This window comes from Contarinia nasturtii, unplaced genomic scaffold (assembly GCF_009176525.2).
Source record: "Contarinia nasturtii isolate CC-2019 unplaced genomic scaffold, AAFC_CNas_1.1 Cnas_scaffold_1435, whole genome shotgun sequence".
In the NCBI taxonomy this organism is placed as follows: Eukaryota; Metazoa; Arthropoda; class Insecta; order Diptera; family Cecidomyiidae; genus Contarinia; species Contarinia nasturtii.
Window position 1 is genome coordinate 552,307 of NW_022198772.1, and position 23,749 is coordinate 576,055.

Below are 23,749 nucleotides of genomic sequence, written 5' to 3' on the forward strand. Positions count from 1 at the left end.
CCTATCTGCGTTTCAGGAGTAAACTTCAATTTGCACTAGTTTGATTTAATTCTTAATTAATTGAAGCTTGATTTAGTTCTTCAGAGGTCTGTAGGTTCTAGAGTCTAAAGGTTATGACAATGGTCTCCTCATAGTATTTCCTTTCCTTCCGCATTACGTCCTGATGAAGACTCTGAAGAGGCACTTATGAGAACAATGCCTCAAAATGATATTCTTTCAATTTGAACGCTGAAAGAATGTGTAGTGGAGGGTTTCTTGGCACGAGAAACCCGAATCTGATGTTAGTTTTAAGATGCAATCAATTTTTCACAGACTTTTCATACAAAAATCCACAAAAAATTTCATTTTTGTATGAAAGACATTCCTTTGTGGTACCGTAATGATGTGAAACTTTAAACAGGCTATTTTACTTTTCCGCACACACCTAGTGTGTAAGGTAAAGTATTGGAATCGGTCGAAAAATTAACACCCTCAAAAAACATGTTTTCTGGGTGTTTTAGGAGCCAGGGAACACGAATCTAGCGTTTTTTCGATGTCGGAATGTATGTGCGTGGTACCCTGTACCCTGTACGCAAAAATTTGTTAACACGATAACTTTCAAAGAAGAAAAGTAATTCAAAATCTGACTTCACAGGATGATTGGGGGTGACGAGGAATAGAAACCATTAGATTTTGAGCGACTTTGGTTGATAGAGTGAAGTGCCATGTCTGGTGTGATGCCTATGGCCATGGGAAAAATTCAATTTTTCTTCCAAAAGTGATATTACTTTTCCGCACACACCTAGTGTGTAAGTTAAAGTATTGGAATCGGTCGAAAAATTAACACCCATAAAAAATGTGTTTTCTGGGTGTTTTTGGGGCCAGGGAACACGAATCCAGCGTTTTTTCGATGTCCGAATGTATGTGCGTACCCTGTACCCTGTACCCTGTACGCTGTACCCTGTACGCAAAAATTTGTTAATACGATAACTTTCAAACAAGAAAAGTAATTCAAAATCTGACTTCACAGGATGATTGGGGGTGCCGAGGAATAGAAACCATTAGATTTTGACCTACTTTGGTTGACAGGGTAAAGTGTCATGTCTGGTGTGATGCCCATGTCCATCCATGGGAAAAATTCAATTTTTCTTCCAAAAGTGATATTTAATGTATTCTTAAACACTCAAAAATGTGTATTGGGGGGTTTTTGGGTACGAGAAAACCGAATATGACGTTAGTTTTGTGATACAATTCATTTTCGACACACTTTTCATACAAAAATTTCAAAAAAATTGGATTTTTGTATGGAAGCCATGCCTGTATGATATCGTAATGAGCTGAAACTTTTCACAGGTTATTTTTATCACACATAAATACCATTCCGAGAGTTTGAAGACATTTCAACGAATATTAGGGGCACCTCCCGAACAATATTTTGGATTTTTCGTTCTAAAACGAAATTTTGTATGGGAAGTACCCTTAATATGCATTGAAATTTCTTCAAACATTCAGAATGTTAACTTTTTGTGAAAAAAATAACCTCTGCAAATTTTCACATGATTACGATATCATATAGGCATGGTTCCGATACAAAAATTCCCATCTTTAGTAGTTTTTGTAAGAAAAGTGCTTCGAAAATTATTTTTATCTAAAACTAATGTCAGATTTAGTTTTCTCGTGAATTATTTGAGTAAAAGATTTGTAATAAATGCATGTCGTGGATCACAGTGCGGAAAAGTTCATCTTACGGATGTAAGACATTTTATTTTGCGGTGGATTGCAATTTATACCGTTACCAAAAATACTCATTAAATTTTACATTGTAAAGCCTCAACGCTTTTTGACAATTCGAATATCGAATCAGTTGGTTTGCCGCGTGACACACAGTGACGTAATCATACTGTCACATCGACAGTAGTCATTGTGACGAACACAGCACAAAGGTTCAAGTCATTTCTCTCCGCCGTCTTAGTCTACATACACTAAAAATCATGAATACATTTTTTTGGCATCGCTAAATCGTATTAATTTTGTAGTTTTCCAACAAAAATTTAGTTCGAAGAAGTTTAACTAAACGATGTTGAAATAACAACCTTGAACGAATTTTTCGTAATTTTTCATAGATATTTCATAAAAGTGGCCACAAGTGAGTACACATTACATTTTTAACCTTTTTCCAATTTTATACTTCAGTTCCTAAAGTCTGCTTGCTGAAAACAGCCCGTTTCAAAGTAAATTCGATTTTTTCTAATCCGATTTAACAGAATTATTTCAAAAAGCTCATAAAATTTTGTAAAAATGCTGCGATTCCACAATATAATTACGAATGAAATGTTGAGAATGTAGACTGGCTACTAGGAATGTAGATCAATTTGAGCATATTGTTTTTTTATAACCAAGTCAATCGATCTACATTCCAAACATTTTGTTCCCATTGTATCATAGAATTACGGCACTGATTGAAGCCAATAAATTGAAAGTTGTTGTATTGAAAATTGCGGCTCCACGCATATACATGAACGCAGTAACTGCAATTAATGTCATAACCTCAATATTGAACGAAATTACTTGGTTAAAGTGTGTGCGTGTGTCATAATATTGACATGTTGCTCTCTGCATCTCTAAGAATGGATACAATTAGAAGTTTGAGGTTTATTTGCATATTTTCATTTTATTCACAGACGATGGCTGATCAAGGACGAAAATCAGGCGTGAAACGTCGATCGGAAGAATCAAATGACCCAGAACCAAAGCGTCAACGAATTGACGATGCTGTAGATGCAACCACCGATGGAATAAAGCTGACCGATATCATTGATGATTGTCTTGAACGAATTTTCATACATTCATCTTTTGACGATCTTTTGAACATCGCCCACACCAATACACAACTGATGTCAGCCGCAGGCACGACGTTCAAACGTAAATTCGGCAAGACGAAATTCGGATTATGCGACGATTTTCCTCCATTTCAAGAAAATTGCATTCTAATTACCGATAAGAAAACTCAGTTGCAATTGTTGCGTTCTTTTGGACATTTAATCACGGAGTTGACTGTAGAGCTATCTGGTAAATTTGGTAAAAAATTGATAACGTACTCAAGCGAATACTGTTTTACTTCACTAACTGTCCTCCGAATTCAGTATTCTGATATTGAATTGTTGCCAAAAAAACCATTTGCAAATGTTGAAGTCGTTGAATTGCTCAACAGCCGATTGTATGAGGACATGGATTTTAACAAATGGTTTCCGGCAATGCGTCGTTTGAATTTGATTAAGTGTCATGTTGATAACAAAATGTTCGTCGTGAAGAATTGTCTACATTTGGAGCAATTGAAAGTTGAACGCTGCAATCACATTTCAACCAAAGATTTTTTCTCTTTCCTGCAAAATAATCCACAATTGCGTAGCTTAAGTCTCGTTAAAGACTATATACCCAAAGACTTCTGGATAACATGTCAGAAGCTTACACAACTGGAATACTTAAATTTGGAATGTTACAGTTTGCCATCTAGTAGCACTGCGGTCAGCTTGATCGCGTTGAAAAAATTGGATATTGACATCAGACGTAACGAAGGTATACTTGTGTTTTTATCGGAGTTAACATTCGATCAACTTGAAGACATCACGTTTGGTTCGAGCGTGTTTTTGAATCAAACATCACGTGACACATACCAATGGTCAAACTTCTTCAAGAAGAATTCATCGATTGAAAAAGTCACGTTGACGGGCTACAACCATTCCATTGATAACATCGTGACAGGAATTATACGAGAATCGCCATTGTTGAAAGAATTCAATAATTTTGGTTGTCTATTTTCGGTTGACGAAATACTTGACTTCATGGGTAAATTCCAAGATTAAAAATTACTATTCCATTACTGAAGAATTTCTGTCATTCTTTCTATTATTTTTCCATTACTTATTTCCATTAATTCCATTCTTTTCCCTGTCATTCACAATCAGGTAAATTCAATTTGACGAGTTATGGTTTCGGAGTCGAAAACAACTCCGAATTCGAAGATCTGAAAAATCGTTTGAGCGCAGAATGGGAGGCGTCATTCAATGATGGTCGTGTTATAGTAACTCGCAAGGAGTGATGGATCGACTTTCTGAATTCTTCAATAGAACCAGTTCCAAAGGAGAGCGAACAGAAAATGAACTCGACATCAATTTCCATCAACCTATAGAATTATCAATTTTCTCCATTTTTCATTCGATAGCTTTTAAGTTACGTTCAATGATTACTTGGACATTAAATTATTGACAATGAACTATGACGACTACAATAAAATATGATTCGAACAACAAAAGTTCCCGTTAGATGCTTTTATTTTAATATTTTCTCATTACGCAGCTTTACATTAAATCTATTTTAGTCATTGGAACATTTCTGGAGTTGTGCTCTCATTCCCATAAATCAATTTTTAAATACGTCCACTCACAAGGTGGCATTCCTGTGTCAAAGAATTTTAAGGAATTGGTTTCACTTGATTTTTTTATTCTTATAAAATCTGAACATAATCCAAGGCGTTAAATAAGCAAAAACAACTAAACTCGAAAAGGGAATAAATAGAGATCTCTAAAACACCACCTAAACTGGTGTGTGCTTGGTTTGGACGAGTCTTTTGTTTAATAATAATAGCGACAACACTGACATTTCGAAAATGTTATTGATGTGACGAAGCAATCACACAATCCCACCGACACGTATTTCCCATCAATAGAGCGCCAATTCAGTCTTATCTGTCTCCTGCCATCTCTCAAGACTTTGACTATAGTTCATTTGTGTTTTAAGTTTCTCAAAAAAGGTATTTTATTTCGTCTCTATTTGCTTGAATGATGAAAAAATCGATGTTACCAGCAATAAAACGAGGAGAATTGCGGCCTCGACAATGGAGAAAGAGTTTCAAAACTGGAAACAATCACAACGGCAATCACAAACAAATGGTCTGTCACATCGTTCCAATCGCATTGGCTTTTTACATTTAATAAGATTTGAATTTTCATGCCCAGATCGCATTCATCATCTTCACGCGATTATTTTAAAGAGACTAAAAGATATAATCAAAAGATAACTAACAATTATGTGTTGAGAATTACACCTCCAATAAAGTCATCTGTGCTCGGATCAAATTCCTGTTGTTTTATTTTGTTTAAAAAAACCATTTATATCTTGTTCAATCATTTGGAATGTTTGTGTCAATTTATAGGAACTGTTTTTGTTATCTCTGGCCTTTGATCGCGATAAGCTGTTATATTTTTACAGGTCTTGTTTATCGGAAGACATCTGGTATCGATATTTATTCAAAGTTCAAAAGTCTTAAGAAAATAAACCACCGGGTGCGTTCTTGGACTCTTATCATGTTCAAGCCACTGAAAATGTCTTCGCACACATTCAAACTTGCGGTGTCATTTAGATATTGATATGGTTTCTTTGTGTGAAGGTATGACGATGTCAAATCATAAAATACCATCAAGACTCAATCGGTTCAGCGTAAGCAAAACATTGAGAAGGCACTAACGTGTTGACAGTTCAACAGATACGGTTGTCATTTTGTAACTCGTTCATTTGTGTTGAGTAATTTTTGTACGGAGTCAGTCCATTTCGAATCTTTTTTGAATATTGAAAGAATCGGTAAAAAAACCGATGTTACCAGTCATGAAACGTGAACGAGATGAGGAACCAAGTGAAGGCACCAGCAGTAAGAGGTCCAAAAAAGAGAATACTCCATCACAATTGACGATTGACAAACGTAAGTGATTTTTTTAGACTTTTTCCCTGATGGTCGTACATTTTTGTTAATAAGGAACCAACGGTGCCTTTATTTGATTAAGTATTTCCTTATATACTTACTTTCAGCCAAAACAGAAAAGATCGTTTCGGCATCAGAGCTGAATACCATGATTATGACTCAACGACAACAGAATGGTCCATTGCAATTGGTACACATTATTCAAGAGTGCTTGACGGTCATTTTCCAGTACTTGGATTTGAAGGATCTATACAACGTGGCTGAAGCAGACAAACATTTTGTTCCAGTGGTTCGATCGATATTTTCACAGCGATATCGACACAAACAACTGGTTCTGAACCTAAGTGATATTTCCGCCAACGTTTCAAGCGATTGCATCGAAATTCCAAAAGAGCTAAACACCACCGCCTTTTTCGAGTACTTTGGTTCAGCAATTTTGAAGCTGAAAGTCATTGGTATGGATTGGTGCCCAAACGAAATCAAAGAATCATTCTTAAAGCATTGCACCGCATCGATTGTTGAATTGGAGCTTGTATCGTGTACATATTGCTTCAAAGGTGTCGATCAACCGTTCGAAAATGTTAAACATCTCGTTATAAACGATAGTACATTGTGGTCATTATGGCCTGACCAATGGTTTCCAAATGTAATCGAATTACATTTGAAATTCAAATCAATACATGCCAACTTTTTGCCCGGACATTTTCCAAAGATGACACGGCTGGATATTGATGATCCGAACATGAAAATTCTACCACGCATCGTTGACAGAATGATTCGAATGAATCCACAATTGACATGTTTGGGAGTGCAACGTGATTATGACATCGAATTTCTTCGGGTTGCAAGTGAGAGTTTGCCACATTTGAAACATTTGGAATTATTTGTACCAAAAGATGGATTCCGAAGCAGTGGTGATCAAAAGATTCATTTCGAAAATGTCAAGACATTTGCATTGGCAAAATTACACGATGCGGACGGAGCGGCTGTTGTGAATATGCCATTTTTGTTCACAAAACTGGAAGAACTGTTCTTTTTCGGTGGAACCGGTTTCAATGATGAAGTTTTAAATTTTATCAAAGAAAACAAAACGGTCAAAGAACTGAACATGATGGCTTTCGATTTGAATAGCATGACCTACAATGACTTGGTGTTGATTATTCGATCTATGCCAAATCTTTCAGCATTGATGATTGATGCAGTCACATTCACAACGAAAGAACTGATACAGCTACTGTGTGACGGTGACGAGTGGAACATTTCGAAATTGTTTTTTGCATTCGATTTCGATTCAAAACGACGAAAATTTCAATCGAAAGCTTATAAGTCAAAAATCGAAAACAAATGGACGATTGTAGCCGTTCGGTACAGTAATTCTCCCATTTTTGGATTGGAATTCAATAAACTTTGATTCTTCCAAAGTGGTCGATCAAATCACGTTCATTATTATCCGATTTCACATTGAGTGCATTTGTATAGGAAGAAAAATTTTTTTTCTGAAGAACCAAAAATCATACAGAACACAAAATTTGTTTACAGTTATCATTACATTGCAAATAAAATGTTCTCCGTTCATTTGTTGAATAAAATCACATTGTGTTTTTATTGCTTTTCTTCAGTCTTTAGCGAACCAACTTGTTATCTTCAATTTGAACAGCGGTCGAATATTGTTTGTGTAAGTATACTATGTTATACGTATATATGAATTGGTTGTATTGAGTGCGTTTTCTCCTTGTGCGAGAATGAGAGTGTATTTCAATGAGGAGCTTTGTTCTTGACTTTCGATAAAACTCATTTATAAGGACAAGAGAGAGAGAGAGAGTCACTGCTGTGAAAGAGTTTCCATTGTTTTTTTGGTTAGGTGAGCCGTTTTATGTTTACAATTTTGGTCGATTTTACTTTCGATGTGAAATGTGGATGGAACAATAAAACAGGCAACAATCACATATAAAAGACCGCTTTTCATCAAAATATATGTGAGTGACATATCATAACCAACGCTAACATGCAAAATCGTGCATACTGCAAAAATTTGACAATCTCAAGTGGTTGTGTTCATTAGCTGTGCGGGCACGTCACACACTTACTTCAAAGGAAAAGAGGCTTCATCTCAAAATCAGGCATTGAAAATCCGAAAAATTGATCAGTAATGTGAGTGTCCCTGTGTTTAAACTCCGAAAAACTACCTTCCCCAAAGTAGGAGTTCGGAAAATGGACGTTTCCAACTTAAACTTCTTTGTTTTACAGTGGCTGAAAAATGTTCAATTCCAAAGCAGCGTTGAAACGAGCCCAACAAGAGGTGCCGACTGTAAATGATGATAACAAGAAGCCCAAACTCGATGTCACACCATTGCAACTGATGCAAATCAACGATGATTGCTTAGAATTAGTCTTCAAGAACTTGTCAATGAAAGATATGTTCAACATGGTCGAATCCAATGCTCGCTTCATTCTTCCGGTTCGTTTGGCATTCTCGCAGCGATATCGAACAAAGAAATTTCTCTTGAATCTTGACACGACACCAATCACCGATGAAAACCATTGCATCGAAATTCCAAAGGACGTACCGGCTGTTACCTTCATCAATCTATTTGGTGCGAAGATTTCGAAGCTGACAATTGTCGGTATGAACGCGTCCACAATGGAAATTGAACAATCGTTGCTCAAACAATGCACCAGTTCTCTTGTCGAATTGAAGTTGATGTCATGCACCAGCTGTTTTGAAAGTATTCAAAAACCATTCAAAAATGTCGACACCCTTGTGCTCAAAAACAGTACCATCGCCGAAAAAATGTCAGCATTGAATATTTGGTTCCCGAACTTGATCAAACTAAAAATGGAAAACATCGATGCATTGCAACCGGAATCATTGTCAGTCCATTTTCCAAAGCTTCAATGCTTCGAGATGAAGGATGTTTCAATGAAAATTCCCCTGCCGACGATCGAACGAATGCTGCAATTGAATCAACAATTGAAAATGTTTGGCTTTGAACGTGATTACAGCGCTGATTTCATTCAAACCATCAACCAATGGTTGCCACATTTGGAAGAGCTTCTGCTCAAAGTACCGGCTGATCGATTCGAGAATTTTGTCGTAGAAAAACTACAATTTAAAAACATAAAAAAATTGACGTTATTCACATGGTTTGTCAACGGTCAGTTCATGGTCAAGGTGCCGATATCGTTTACAAAACTGGAAACATTGCATGTGGGCGGTCTTACCAAAATGAATGGCCAAACATTGAGTTTCATCAAAGAAAATAAAGAACTGAGTGAATTGAAAATGATCACCAACATCAATGGCATGGAATACGATGATTTGGTATCAGTTGTGAAGGCACTGCCAAATTTAACATCATTAATGATTGCGGCCGACACATTCGCATCACATCAATTGCGACAATTTTTGATGGAATGCTATCGCATGGATATAAAGCAATTACGCATGAAATTCACGGAGATGTCGAAGTGCTATGAATTTAAATGGATGGTCGAAATGGAATGCAAAAATAAATGGACGATCACCGCATGGAAGTTACCAAGTCGCTTTTTTGCGTCGGAGCTACGATTTGATAAGCATTGAATGCAATTCAATGCCTTGCAATGACCAATATGCTGCTTAAAATATGGAATATTAAAAGAACAAACATGGAAAATGAAGAAAATTTCAAATTTATTCGATTTTAAGTACAAGAATCATGAAAGAGATGATTTGGAATGAAATTTTATTTACGATTTGATTTAAAAACCGTCTTTTTTGTTAAAAAATCGAATTTTCAACATTGAATTTTTGAAAATTAAATAAAGTTAATGATGTAACCCTAAATTATTCAATTTTTTTTCGGCAAATATTTTGCTAATGCGATTTTTTTCGAACTTCCTGCGGATATTCTGGTTTTTTGAAAATCTGAAGCTTCTGTCTTCAGTTTATGAAAAGTCAGAAAGAACTAATTTTTATAAAAAAAAAAACGATTCGGTGAATTGAACATTTTCTACCGTATTTTCTGACTAGGCGTTATCGTACACTAGGTGAGGTCAAATATTTAATGGTGAGGTTGCTGTTGGTGTTGTTGTTGGTGGAGTTGTTGTCTTATCCCTTTTTAGTCTTCATCGGTTTCTGTAATGCATAAACCAAATGGATTAAATAAAGTTAATTCACGAAACTATTTTTATGCAGCAAACTCTTGATAGCTCACCATCATACACGTCTTCATAATTTACTGGGAACTCGCATCCATATTCAAGGTCTCTCATTCTGTTCAGATATCCTTGAAAATTTTCGCGCAGCTTCTGTTTCGCATCCAAATGCTGTTTCTTCAAATCCTCCATCTGTTGTAGTAGGTCATTGATCACTTCATTTGCATTTTCTGCAGTGTTTTTGAACATTTCGATTTCTTCAACATGATCATTTTTTAGCGCTTCAATTTTGTTTTCATGGTTTTTTTTCAATGTCGCAATTTCGATCAAGTGATCAATTTTAACAATTTCCAATGATAAATTTGCCTTCGAATTTTCTAAAGAGACACACGTTCGGAGGTTGGATGTGACCTTTTCGGTTGCATCATCAAATTTTTTTGCCAGTAAATGTGCCACATCTTTTACGGTTTGTAGTTTAGATTCGTCCAATTTCATCAAATCTAACGGAAGAAGAAAATCATTTTTAATTGTTTAAATAACCAAAGTCAAAATCTGATTTCAAAATACGGTACCTTCGGGTTTGTCATCATTTTTTTCGGCCAAACGCATTTTTTTATTATCAGTCTCATCTGGCAGTCGTCCCATCGATGATGAACTGGGACTCGAATCCATTGCACGGCGTTCGGCCAATGCAGGCACCATGTCGTATAGGTAGCTTTCATGCAATGCCGGATTGAAAAACGTTTTGGCCTTGGCCATTGCAAATGAGCCGAACTTTTCACGAATGTTTTCGATGTATTCGCGCACTTCCTGTTCACAAAATTCAATATAAAGATTTAAAGTTGAATTTACATATGGAAATGTTTATGAAACTTACTGTGACTGCGGCATTGTTGGACCATTGATTCAAATCACTTTCGGAATATAAGTAAACGTTGGTTGCTTGCACGTTGGTGTGAGAATGGTCACCAAACAAACGAACATTGACCGATTGTCCATCGATTGACATCAACTTTGCTGGGCGTTCTATGTTGGATTCATCCGATTTTACCGAAACAAGCAAATGCGGTTCAGCACATGCCATTTTAAACCATGATTCCGGATAGACGGCTTCATTCGCATAACATTCCATGCAATTCTTTAAACATTTTATTTCCTGGTCAATATATTCCAGCAATTCACCAGCAGCGTGTCCCTTTTCATCTCGATCGAAACCTTTATTTTAAAAAATATGTTTTTTAAATTGAACAATTCAATCGAAATTCAAGAATCTCAATCATTTTTGGAGACATGACAAAAAAATTGGGATGTTCCATTAGAAAATTGAATGTACCTACCACTGTATGCACTGATGCAATTGTAACGAATCCACAAAATATCGCCACGAAATTCGGCAAAGTTTTCGTACGAGTCAATGTTGTTCATGACAGTTCGCAAATTGTCGAGAATGACAATGGAATGGTGCGTCTGCTTCAACACTTGATACTGTATGAGAAAAGCAGAGAAAAGTTAGGTTACATTTTTTGTAAAAAAAATTGCTCGAGATGTTTTTACACTTACGAAATCGGTTTTAGTCACACGATCCATGATTAACGGCAACCATTGCATATCACTTGGTCTGAAAAGTATACAGTTGGATTTTTTTATTTGTTAAACATTGAAATTGACAAAGAGAATCAAATGGATCTGACAATTTTTCGATATGAAAAAAAATTCCGGCAATTTTTGAAGAATTCGATGGCTCTCGAATTAAAAAATTAAATCATTCAACTTACTTGTCGTCAGCAGCTTCCGATTCAACACACACCGGGCACAACCAATTGTTTGTATCGACATCATTTTGTGCGCTTTGTGGCAAACAACTTGAATGATATGAACGCTTACATTTGATGCAACTAAGATCACAATTTTCCCAATTTTCCTGAATACACTCCCAACACAGGTCAGACTGAATAATCAAATGAAAGAACATTTTTCAATACAAGAAATTCAGGAAAAAGTCCGCTTGATCAATACCACGACATGATTCAACGAAAAAAATCGAAATAATTATCAACTTACCTTTGCAACGTCCATGTTTTTTGCTATCGTTTTCGGAGACGCTTTGAAAATTGAATTGCTTTGAAAAATGTTGTTGTTACTTGCTTACCAATAACTGAAATGACACATTAGCAAAGGAATCTGCTTGGTCTGCTTATTTGTGTATATATTTATGAGAACCCGTCGCCGAAGACCGAAGAAAGGGAGAATGAAAGAGAGATCGAAAGTGATAAAGATGGAAAGCACTGAATGTAAATATGCTGCGCGACAGCAAAATGTTGTTGTGTATGTGTGAATAAACATACACGAAACCGCATATATTCGTGTTGTATGGAATACGCCTGTGTGACTTTGCATTTGATGCACACTGAGGAAGTAATATGTGACGCAATATAAATTTCTCTTTCGCTCACATGAAATCATATGCACAGTCACACAGGCGGTCTACAACGCAATATTGCATGCAGCACATTTAATTCTCTGAGAAAAGGAAAGAAGAGAATAAGAGAAGGATGCAAACAATCATAAAACCTAAGTTGAATGCAATCATAGTGAAACAAATGTGATGGGATTTTTTCATAATGGTCTTTCCATTTCTGGGAATTTCCCAAAATTCGATTATTAGGCGACGATTTGAAAGTCGTAAAATCGGAATTTTGTACGAAAATATTTGTTTTATAGAAAAATTCCAAGAATCCGAAAATGAAAAGAGACTGTAATAATGGCAATTGGATGAAAGATATATGTAGCAAATGAGCGTATATGACTTTGTCACATAAATTTGTACATGTCATATTTTAGATTATTTTATTCGTGACATTTGGATGTGACTGTTACAATCAAATCCATTGAATGGAATGAGGACTATATGGAGTGATCTGAATTTTAATGCAAAAATGTCATAGGATCGACTAATTTCATTCTGAGCTCACAGCACTATGTCACTTTGTATCATATTAATCGTATGATTTATCCTTTCCGATCAAAGGAATACGTAATAAAGTTACTGCTTTGCTCATGAGAACAACAAAGAATCACCCGAATTTGTCAATAAGAGAGCATCCCCATTGTCTCAAATGTGCAGTACATTTTCCGGTTGTGCAAGCAGCAATAATATCAAATCTGAAACATCGAACTTTATTGGGGTAGTTACTACTCTCGAAAAAAATATAAGCATCATTCATATTTATAGTTTATAGAATTTAAATTGGAATAAGTCTTTTAGAATTGTTAATTTGAAATAAATCCATAATTTGCAGTTCCTTTCAAACGTTAAAACAGAAATATTAAACATTGTTGTTGTCCAGTATCAATATGAACTATCAAACATGTATTTATTCATAATTAATTGTGGTCACATATTTACAAAATGCAAAGTTTGTATCTATACAAATTCATGCGTTGATGATTACGTTACAAATTAAATTTCAGCAGAAAACAGCTATCGTCGATTTTTTGAATAAATCTGAGAATTTTGTGCAAAATAACTCAGTTCTATGGCCAAACAATAGATTCAATCCAAGGTATATAATAGGCGACGCGAGTGTAAAGACTGGGCAAATCTGCACCGCAAGCAATACCAGCACTAACGATACCAACTATTGTGACAGTGTTTGGGTCATTGTTGAGAATATATTGAAGTGGACCTCCACTATCGCCTTGGCAACTATCCTTTTCTCCAGCTGGATCAAATGCGCAATACTGTCCAGGATCAATGCCATCTCGAAAAGACGCCAGATTCACCAGTATATTGTAATTCAAATAAGTCCGATTGCATTCATTTAACGGCTTTGTATTAACCGCAATTTTACGTAAATCGTTTGATTGAGACTCGCCTTATACAGTCAAAAAAAGAAAATGAAAATAAGATAAATTTGCAAAAAAATCGTGTTTTTCGGAATAGAATGGCGAACCGAATATCAAAGTAGTTTCACTTACGGTTCGGATTAGTATTACCCCAGCCGGTCACAATCAGTTTTGTAGCAGTATCTACATCTTCTATATTTGTGTACAAGCATGCCGGTCTAATGGCATTGCTGAATGCAATCTTCAGGGTGAGTTCAAGCAAAGCAATATCGTTCTTTTTGGTCATCACCGAATAACTTGGATGACGTGTGATACTCTGACGAGAAAATGAAAAATTAAAAAAAAAACAAAAGCTTGTGCATGTTTAACTCACCTTGATATAATAATTAGTAGCTCGAGTTTCATCGGTATAAACATCGTTTAGACTCACCTATTTTGGAAATCGAAAAAATCATTTCGAATCGAGCAACACCGCGGTGACCTAAAATTTTAACATACCTTTCCCACACGAACTAATACCGGTGGATACCTACCCGCACAGCAATGCGCCGCCGTCATTATATAGTACTCGGATATTATAGTGCCACCGCAGCCAAAGCTTATTTTGTAATTGTCATTGTAGCCCAGGGCAGCCTTTTCATAAAAGCAAAATGCATTGAAACAATGTAAAATTATATAAAAATTAAATACCTACCATCCAAGGGAATTCACCATTATTTGCTATATCGCCATCTAAAATACGTTCTTCTATCGATTGATTTCCACGAATTCGATTGCATGCTAATTTTGTGAAAGAAAAAGAAATTAAATGGGACACATAGGACAGTTTGCGAACTTTGAAGAAATCAATACAAATTGTAATAATTACCGTCTTTGGCAGTCATTTTGGTCGCAGATATGTTCATAAATGAGATATTTTGAACATTTGCTATCATTCCTCCAAGTAAGTCAGCTTCTTCCTTAAATCCTAAGATCAGGTTGCATTATAATTGTATTTATACAAAGCATAGCATGTGTAAAAATTACCATTTTTGAGAGCTACTGAACGTGGAGTTTCATTTCTAATATTTCGAGAACTTGTATTTGCACCCTTTTCGATCAGCAATTTAATCATATTAATTTTGCCTGACAAAATTTCAGTGAAAATCAATCAAACTTATTGCTACGGTAAAATATTTAAATAATGAAATGTTCACCTGCAGCAGGAGTGTGTATTGAAAACCTAGTTTCCGTAACAGTTCGGGGTAACGGTGCGGCAGCAAAGTGGAGCGGAGTCGATTTTCCAATGTCTTCCGCACTCACATTTGCCCCATGATCAATTAGAGTTTTGATTGCTTCGGTATGACCTAAAAAATATGCAGAATTTCTTTTAAAACTGTGGCTTTTCGCAAAGAGAGAGAGAGAGAGAGAGAGAGAGAGAGAGTGCTCGGCGGACCACCACAATTAAAACCTTCAATCCACGGAAATAATTTCAAAGGCACTGAAATGCACAATTACCACTCCAAGCAGCGAGATGAATTGGCTGACGTTTATTCTTATCTTCAACATTTACGTTGGCTCGATTTTCAATCAGAGTTTTAATTACTTCCAAACGACCTAAAAGTGCAGCCCACTGAAGTGGAGTATATTTGTCCTTATCCTCGACATTTACGTTTGCTCCATGGTCAATAAGAGTTTTGACTGCATCTGCTCGACCTAAAAAAAATGTTTTTTTCTTCTTCTTAAATTTCATGTAGTAGAAAATGTTCACTGTAATAATTTCAATGAATTTAAAAAGATTTACAGATTATTTCTAGATTTGGATGTCACCGTTGAAAAATCACGAAAAATCTATCTGTATATATTTCTTATGAGTGTTGAGAATTACCATCTTTAGTGGCACCCAAAAGTTGTTGATCCAAGTCCGATATTTCCGTTTTTGCTTCGAGAAAAAAGAATAATACAGCAAACAAATATCTCACTTTCATCATCAAAAAAAGAACAACCCATGAAAGCGCGAAAAATACGAATAATTTTTTAGTGTACGAAAACTCATATAAACACCACTTCTTGACGAAAAAATGTAAACAATTCGTTGTTCGTTGAAATGAATCGGAAAAATTCTGGTTTAAATATAATAAAACTGAATATTGAGTTGAACTTTGATTAAGGCGTATGAACTTTAATAGCGAAAGTTTGTCTCTCTAAATGAAACAATGTTGTGGTTAGCGGTAGAAAAGTGAGATTACGCTATCACGCTTCTGTCGTCAACACAAAAAAAAATCATCTGTATATTGTTTTAATCACGAGCCGTAAAGTCTGGTGTTTATATCAAAGCAGTTCACCTATATGAAGGTCCCAATGAACATATCAACACAACGCCAAACTGGATGATTACGAATATCTGAGTGAAATGAGTCGGTTTTTGGGTACTAACGTAAGTCGCGGAATTGAGTAGAATTACTGTGAACGTGCTGTTTCAACTTTGACTGTAAATTGTTTTTAACTATAATCGGTATTGATCTTCATTCATAGTCGTAAATGTTCAAAACGTGACTAATTTCTGAATATAAAACAAACTGCCACAGGTTTCGATTTCATGCTCCAATTCAATTGCCAATTTTCGTAATGATCGCAGCAAAAGAGCAACGTTTTTCATACAATTGGAACTCTCAAAACAAATCCTAATCGTTATTCAACCAAAAATTTGCATGTGTAGAAAACCCATAGAAATTATCACGAATACACTAAGAACGTTGGTAAGTAACTGAAGTATTTCCTTTGTTATTAAAAATTATCACAAGAACATTCTAGGCAAAAAGATTGCAACCTCATACACTGATAACTTATTTACTGACGTATTTGCAGATAAGGTAAATGATTTATGTGAGCTCCGAAGCTGATATTTTGCACATCATTTTGTCGTCGTACATTTACATACCAAAACTTTTCATCGAAATTTGGTATTTTGTGAAACACGAACTAATACCGTCATGAAACCCGAAAAAAACTTCTTAAACAAATCACAATGCCAGAAAATTCCCCAAAAATTTCGCAATTTTAATAATACGCCGGATAGTAACTCATGTTGTATAAATTCGTTTCAATAAACAGTGTGTGTGTTTAATTTTTTATTTCCACACATATTTTATACAGATTAAACGTGTTGAGAGTGAAAAAAAAAGTGCCTTCAATTACTGTCACTTCCGAAATAAGAAAAAACAAAACAAAATTTGACTCGCAAATATTGATGAAACTTGTTGGAGCCAACTAATCAAACTATCAAACGTTTTACAAACAAATGAATTTTTCGGATTTGTTTTGTGTGAGAGTGTCTCAAACCAGTTCACAGTAATGTTTCGACGAATAAAAAAAACCAACAAGGAAATTGAATATTAATCTAAGACGCCGCTCTTTTCGATTTTGAAATTTTTATCTGCTCATGTTACTACTTGTTTTGTATTTATAAAAAAGACCATCGAACTTGAAAGATTTGCGAAAAAAAGGCTCATAGACAACGTATCAGTTTTACGAACGGAATAATAAATATCAAATTGATTTGAAGAAGAGTCAGAGAACTCACAAAATCAGTCTCTGTCTCGTTATTTAAATGATTCAAACTATTAATTACGCATTTTTTCGGGTTTGTATGATATTTTATTTTTTGGTTTTTTGAAGTGGTTTTGTGCTTTAGTCAAATAAATTGAAATGTTAATCATTATGTCAATGCTGTGATCATATGTGTCTGACACCAGAAAGCTCAAATCTATTGACGTTTGAGCTTGGGGACGACCAGTAGAATGATGTGTTTGAACCGGTTCCAATATTCGGCTGATTGAAAAACTCGCTCGAAATATTTCGGGCTTCGGTTGGGCTGGAACCCATATACTGGTTGACACAATACCACTTTTATCTTGATAAAACCCTGGAAAATTCAAAAAAAAAAATTCTATCCACAAAAACCGTAACAAAAAGAGAGTTTTCATTTCACTCGGATCAAAATTGATTACGGGGGAGGGTGAGTTTTGGCCAAAAAACTCCAGCAAATCGAAAGATTTTGTAAAAATTTGCTGGGGGTTCTGAAACGCTAGGAGAAGGTACCTATATCACCTATGTCTGAACCTATGTTTGGAACCAAAAAACAAAACTATTTTTTGCAGTGGAATTTATTCAAGAAATATCGATGAACAATTATCACTTTTTTACTTTAATCAATTGCTTTAAAAATTGTTTTATTGATATTTATTTGTGGTTTTAATACAATAAAATTTTTATTCCAATTCTCGATTCTTTTAACGTCATATGAAAATCCTTTTCGTCGAAGTCAACAAATCATAAGCACATCCCAATGGCCAGTTGACTCTATGATTGTTGATATAGCGGTATACCTATAGCAGATAGTAAAACTGATATTACATACAAATAAGTAAAAATCTTCGCTGCCTCGCTTACGCTTATTTTAGTTGAAGGATGCAGACCGTATCCATCTTTTAGCAATACTGCAATATACGTCATATCAAGACATGTTACAGCATTATGTTTGCCCACATTTACACACAATTGGCTTGCTTTTGACATAAAATCACCAACAGTAAGTTCACCCCCTCTGGCCGGATCTATAAATTTGAAAGAAAATCACAGAGAATAAAAGAAAATTTTGGTCAAATCAAATTTCTTATACCAACTAGTCCGGTTTCGGTGGCAAATTCATAAAAATAATTGGTGGCAACGATTTCATTTTGACTCAATGTCAGTGGTTTTTGCTTGATCAAGCTCATTGTTTTTAGTCTAAATAAATCAGCACATGCATCGAAATGGATGGCTGAATTCGCAGCCCAATCGGAATACTGATCCATACTGAAAGTCACAGCGAAACATTATTAAAATAGAAAATTTTTCACAAAAAAAAGCTATTCCTACTCAAAATTAAACGATCCATTTATGCACGAAGTACCAGTCTTAATGCCATCTGGTTTGGTGGATGCGTATATAGAATCTCGAACAGCTTGTAAACCCGAACACAAATAACTATTTGTAAAGACGTCCATTGGTCCTTTTGATGTCGATACCGTTTTTATATGTTCGGCCAACAAACGTCTTTCGGACGCATTTTTCAATGAAAATGTCACTTGCATGCTGGCACCTCCGAGGTCCAATGTAGCCACTGTAGCACTGTTACTACCAAATCGATCTAAATTTATGTACACATTTTTTCATAATTCTTATTGGATACCCAATATAATATAAGAAATTGTCTACTTACCCAGCAAAAAATTGGCAGCAAACCATGAATAAACTCCTTCATTATCGCCGTCCATGATTTCGACGGCATTATTTGTGATGAGAAAGCCCGATTTTGAAAATACCTTACGTACTTCTTTTAATATTTTTTCGGCTTTGGCTGAATGTAATAATCTTAAACCAGCTGTTGCTTTCAATACAGCTGGTGTTTTTTTCCATAAATGCTTGGGCACAAATTTTTTCGCTTTCAATAATAATTCATTAATTGCTTGTGCGCCCTAATTTTTGAAGAAAACAAATAAACGGATGAAATTCATGAGAGAGATAAACGGTGCCATTATGAATTACCTCCGCTGGGCTATCAACGAAAGCACTAAGTCCCGGCTGAGTTTCTTCATACAATTCATCACCCAAAGTCAATCCAGCATTCCAACTATCATTGTAAAATTGATACGCAACCACACGGCTACCCGATGAACCAGCATCAATTACAACAGCATATTGTACGTTTTCTGTTTGAATAAATGACATGAATGTGAACATTTTGAATCAAAGAATGTTGAAAGTAGAGAAAAGTTAGTTTTCCTCTGAAAAATCAACACACATCCAAAAAGAAATCTTTAACTTTATGTCTTTGAAAAAAATTCTTTTACTTTCCATATAAAACTGGCTAAATTACAAATTAATAAATTCTTTGTCGTTTAAAATTGTTAGTGACGTGGATTCTTATACTCGAACGAATTTTTATAGGAATATTTTTTTTTCATACATGTGAAATAATATTTCACATTTACTTGAAACTATTACTATTTTCAATATGTTAGGTTCCAAAAAGACCAAAAAAATAATAATACTTAAACATATTTCATAAACTTAAGTCTTAATTAAGAGTGTCTTACTTTTATTTGGATTCCCTTCACACCATAAAATCTATAAATTCGAATAAATCGAATAAATTCCATTTAATTTTGGTCAATTGTGTGATGTTTTTAACTATTTTTTAGGAAAATGAATGTAAATACTTACAAAACATTCGATGAGTAATATAAAAAATAAGGAAAATAAAAATTTCATTTTTTTGAATTTGATGAAAATTTCGTATAACCAAATCAATTGCTTGCGAAATAACGTATAAACTGAACTGTGCAATATCTATAAGCTTGTTGATTTGCAATTTGAAACTGTTCTTGTTTTTAATTTTTCATAATTGAATGAAAACATTTAAAGAATGTGATATTTATTCATCTGGCGACGTTCAAAATTGACGTTCAAATTTGTAACATATGTTTTTGGATGTATGTTATAGGTGAAGGTCCAAAATACTTGAAACGTGCAACAATTGGTTGGATGGATTGAGAGAATGTTAAAAGAAATGGACAAATCGGTCTGCCAAAGCATGATTTTGAAGGTTTGATACATACTTCGAAAAATCGAAGACGATGGTCCGTTCGGTGTACTGTAAATGTGTTTTCGGATTGCCTATGAATTAAGCTAACTACCACTGAGAGAAATTTTCAAAATGCTTCTTTGGTGTTTAAAAATCAAATGCTTGAATTCAGTTTCAAAACTTTCTTCACATATTGCAAATGCCTATTAATTTACTGAAACTTACATCCTCACCTATATGATATATAGGCTATATCTACATACAATGTGAATTTGTGCCAAAATATCGATAATTGATCGACAAACACCATGAAATTGTTTCGACTTTCAAATAATAACTGTTTGTGTAATAATTTGATGTTTTTTTATTACACATCATTTCAGCTGAATTATTTGGGATTCGTCTACTTGTTTGTTTTTAAGAGAATTTTTGCACAATAATTTCTTAGCTCTTCTTTCAGTGGTTTTGACGATTTTTCTCAATTCTCAATGAATCCATCTTTGAATGCCCCTTTAATTTTCGCAGATTTGCATTATTTGAACTTCGAATCAATATCATAATGTTTCCATGCAATTTTCATATTTTTGAATTGAATGTAAACTGTAATTTATGTTTGCACCACAAATCTCACATTCGAAATGTCAAACTATGCAAACTATCAGCCTAGCTATCAGCTTTCAATGTTTTGTCGTCTATAAAATTGAAAGATATTATGAATATAAGTAGAAAGTGTTTACAAAAACTTATGAAACAAAAGCGAAATCAAAGACCAATTAAATCTCATTGAACACCCTTTTATTTGCAGCATCCCATCGTGAATTTTAACTTTCCAATAAAACTTCCGAAGACTACTTTGAACCATCGCAGATAAGACAGAAACGTCATAACATTGCTCGCATCATATGAAACAACAACGGAATGAAACTCCGTGACCCCATGACCTACCATTCAGAACGGTGTATCCATATGATAAGTAACATTACAATTGGGTGGCATCAAACTAAAAGGTAAATTATGAATAAAAAGACCATTTATTTAGTTTCTCCAAATAAAAACACAATTTATTTCACCTTCAAATAATACAGAATGTGTCAAGTTGTCTTGGTTGTTGATTTATTTATGTCAAAATTATACGTTTACCCTGATTTCTCCAGTTTAGTTTTAGTTGTATACCTATGGTCTGGACCATTCAACTTTGAAAATTTGACCACCACAGTCTTCACCATTCAATAGAAAAATTGCTTTGGCTGCATGTTTGTGTTCTTTGAATCTTATATAAGCGTATCCTGCGTTGGTTTGTGTATCTTTATCGCGTGGAAAATTAATCTTTGTATATGGTCCAATTTTAGTGATCAATTTTTTTAGATCATCTGGAGCCAACATTCTGTGAATATTGGAAATGCGAATATTTTTTGAATTACTATAACGTGTATCATTTTTATGGTTTTCTCTCATATGTAGCGGCACATATTTGCACGTATTGGTACCTAAGGGGAGAATCACAAAAGGAAAGAATAAAATTTAAAATAATCGAAAAATAATCGTAAAACAATCAATAATAATTAAAAAGTAATTGTATTGGTACCAGTTGCGGTATATGTTGTGGGCTTTGCTGCGCCCTCACTGATCACCCCCGATGATGAATCAATGATTGAATTTTCTTTGTCTTCTGTCTTTGAATTCTCTATTTCTCCTTCTCGTGGATCAATGGTCACATTGTTTAAGTTTCCTTCTTCTTCCTCTGACGTGGCGCCTATTGAAGTGTCTTTCTCTTCGTCTCCTTCTCGTGGATCGATGATTAAATTATTTGATTTATCTTCTTCTCCCTCTGAGGTGGTGGCTGTTAGTTTCACTTTCTCTTCGTCTCCTTCTTGTGGATCGATGGTTACATTGTTTGATTGTTCTTCTTCTTCCTCTGAGGCGGCGCCCATTGAAGTTTCTTTCTCTCCGTCTCCTTCTCGTGGATCGATGGTTACATTATTTGATTTTTCTTCTTCTACTACTGAGGTGGTGACTGTTAATTTTTCTCGTGCTCTATCACCACTACCTACGACGCCAACACGTTTTTCCAGTATTTTGATGCGCTTTTGTAAATTGAGTTGATGTTGTTCCAAATGTTTGATGCGGCCGTCCGAATAACACTGTACTGTTTTGTATTGATTGACCGTTTGTTGGAGAGTGACATTGTCCCTTACTAAAGCCGAAATACGATCAATAATATCGGTATATAATGCGGCGACGTAATTAATCTGTAACGAAAAATCGTTCCATCAAAACCTGTTTTCATTGGGTCAGTGTCATTCTGACGATGTTGTACTTTTGATTACATTAAATTTCAAATTTGGTGCAGTAAAAGTGATCAAAACTGTTTGATGAACTATGAAGAATTGAAACAGTTTCTGATCGATGTTCACATGAGCATTGAAAGTACAAATTGGTTTTTGGCATGGCGTCGACGACAGAGTCATAAACGGTACTTACCTTTATATGAAATTTTTGTTCAGCGTCAGCGATTTCGTATTTGCTTGACCAAATTGATTGAGCTTGAATTGCTTCGTCAAGTGGGCAAGACATTTTGTTTTTTTTTTGTCTCTTTAACTTTTGGAAAAAATAACACGAAAATCAAATGATATACATGAAATCGACGAATTTATCGAAAATCAACCAATAATGTTAATCAATGGTGGCGTGATACAACAAAAAAATCTACTGTGCAATAGTCGGCTTTTTGTGTACCGCTTACATTGAACCACAGTGAAATGTCAAAAGAAATTAAGTGTTACCATAACCCAACTAAAGAGTTAGATATGTTAATGAAGCGAATTTGAGAATTTTTTCATTGAAAATTAATATGAAATAAATTCCCGATGAAAATATATTTCATAAAACCCAAAAATTGAGGATTGAAATTTTCAGTTTCTTATCAAAATCACGGTTGAGTGGATGTTCTTTTCTGAAATATGTGCATCAGTTTGTAATCTCATAAATAATATTTATGTTCGAATATTGCTATCTCTTTCACATTCAATCATCTTTTTGACGTATCGATTGAATACACTTATTGACGACATTACTCTAAGCAAGTTTTGTGTTTTAAATTGCTTTGTTCTCAGAAGGAGTTCGCACTATACCCCAAAAATTAGCTCGTTACCTTCATAAAACATATTAGGTGATCTTATAAAATCTGTAAAATTCAATGGGTAATTTGGTTTGAGAAAAGTTGAAGAGCTGAAAAAAGACTGTTATTTCCGAAATCTGTCTCTGACCACCTTCAAAATACCTTCCCCTTACACACTCGGTGTGTGCGGAAAAGTAAAAGATGATTACAGTAGTAGGAAAAGGCGGGTTCTGGCCCAACTTTTGCGTCAACCGCATGGTTGACGCAAGGGCCCTTGCGTCACCCATGCGGTAGTAGTGCCAGCGCG

The 23,749-nt window shown here is 34.9% G+C and overlaps 6 protein-coding genes across 7 annotated transcripts; 2 read left to right on the forward strand and 4 right to left on the reverse strand.

Moving 5' to 3' along the window:
• The first annotated feature begins 1,892 nt into the window (after positions 1-1,892).
• Positions 1,893-4,293, forward strand: LOC116346166. The gene is made up of 3 exons (XM_031776100.1): positions 1,893-2,125; positions 2,661-3,825; positions 3,945-4,293. Exons 2-3 carry the CDS (start codon positions 2,664-2,666, stop codon positions 4,076-4,078), a joined length of 1,296 nt encoding a protein of 431 aa, XP_031631960.1. The 5' UTR covers positions 1,893-2,125; positions 2,661-2,663; the 3' UTR covers positions 4,079-4,293.
• A 1,225-nt stretch (positions 4,294-5,518) lies between these two features.
• On the forward strand, positions 5,519-7,250 carry LOC116346184. The gene is made up of 2 exons (XM_031776122.1): positions 5,519-5,734; positions 5,842-7,250. The coding sequence occupies exons 1-2, from the start codon at positions 5,629-5,631 to the stop codon at positions 7,143-7,145; spliced, it is 1,410 nt and encodes a 469-aa protein (XP_031631982.1). The 5' UTR covers positions 5,519-5,628; the 3' UTR covers positions 7,146-7,250.
• A 2,311-nt stretch (positions 7,251-9,561) lies between these two features.
• On the reverse strand, positions 9,562-12,011 carry LOC116346187 (protein kinase C-binding protein 1-like). The gene is made up of 8 exons (XM_031776125.1): positions 11,933-12,011; positions 11,647-11,819; positions 11,432-11,489; positions 11,209-11,356; positions 10,749-11,086; positions 10,444-10,681; positions 9,931-10,371; positions 9,562-9,851 (listed from the first exon to the last, which is right to left on the reverse strand). The coding sequence occupies exons 1-8, from the start codon at positions 11,945-11,947 to the stop codon at positions 9,835-9,837; spliced, it is 1,428 nt and encodes a 475-aa protein (XP_031631985.1). The 5' UTR covers positions 11,948-12,011; the 3' UTR covers positions 9,562-9,834.
• Positions 12,012-13,267: 1,256 nt separating this feature from the next.
• Positions 13,268-16,439, reverse strand: LOC116346145 (serine protease Hayan-like). Its single transcript, XM_031776074.1, has 10 exons — positions 15,585-16,439; positions 15,215-15,412; positions 14,914-15,063; positions 14,744-14,842; positions 14,586-14,684; positions 14,412-14,497; positions 14,216-14,350; positions 14,091-14,147; positions 13,850-14,033; positions 13,268-13,746 (listed from the first exon to the last, which is right to left on the reverse strand). The coding sequence occupies exons 1-10, from the start codon at positions 15,685-15,687 to the stop codon at positions 13,406-13,408; spliced, it is 1,452 nt and encodes a 483-aa protein (XP_031631934.1). The 5' UTR covers positions 15,688-16,439; the 3' UTR covers positions 13,268-13,405.
• A 1,455-nt stretch (positions 16,440-17,894) lies between these two features.
• LOC116346146 (ectonucleoside triphosphate diphosphohydrolase 5-like) lies at positions 17,895-20,103 on the reverse strand. Its single transcript, XM_031776075.1, has 8 exons — positions 19,964-20,103; positions 19,837-19,867; positions 19,286-19,449; positions 18,960-19,215; positions 18,617-18,887; positions 18,378-18,553; positions 18,149-18,312; positions 17,895-18,084 (listed from the first exon to the last, which is right to left on the reverse strand). Exons 1-8 carry the CDS (start codon positions 20,009-20,011, stop codon positions 17,995-17,997), a joined length of 1,200 nt encoding a protein of 399 aa, XP_031631935.1. The 5' UTR covers positions 20,012-20,103; the 3' UTR covers positions 17,895-17,994.
• Positions 20,104-21,209: 1,106 nt separating this feature from the next.
• On the reverse strand, positions 21,210-23,065 carry LOC116346149 (eukaryotic translation initiation factor 3 subunit G-like). 2 transcript variants are annotated; one of them, XR_004201560.1, is made up of 4 exons: positions 22,806-23,065; positions 21,910-22,573; positions 21,395-21,811; positions 21,210-21,324 (listed from the first exon to the last, which is right to left on the reverse strand). XR_004201560.1 is itself a non-coding variant. In XM_031776079.1 (3 exons), exons 1-3 carry the CDS (start codon positions 22,896-22,898, stop codon positions 21,498-21,500), a joined length of 1,071 nt encoding a protein of 356 aa, XP_031631939.1. In that variant the 5' UTR covers positions 22,899-23,065; the 3' UTR covers positions 21,361-21,497. The 2 variants fall into 2 exon arrangements, 1 of the variants encoding a protein (XP_031631939.1); XM_031776079.1 differs by lacking the exon at positions 21,210-21,324 and having other exon boundaries at positions 21,361-21,811.
• Positions 23,066-23,749: the final 684 nt, after the last annotated feature.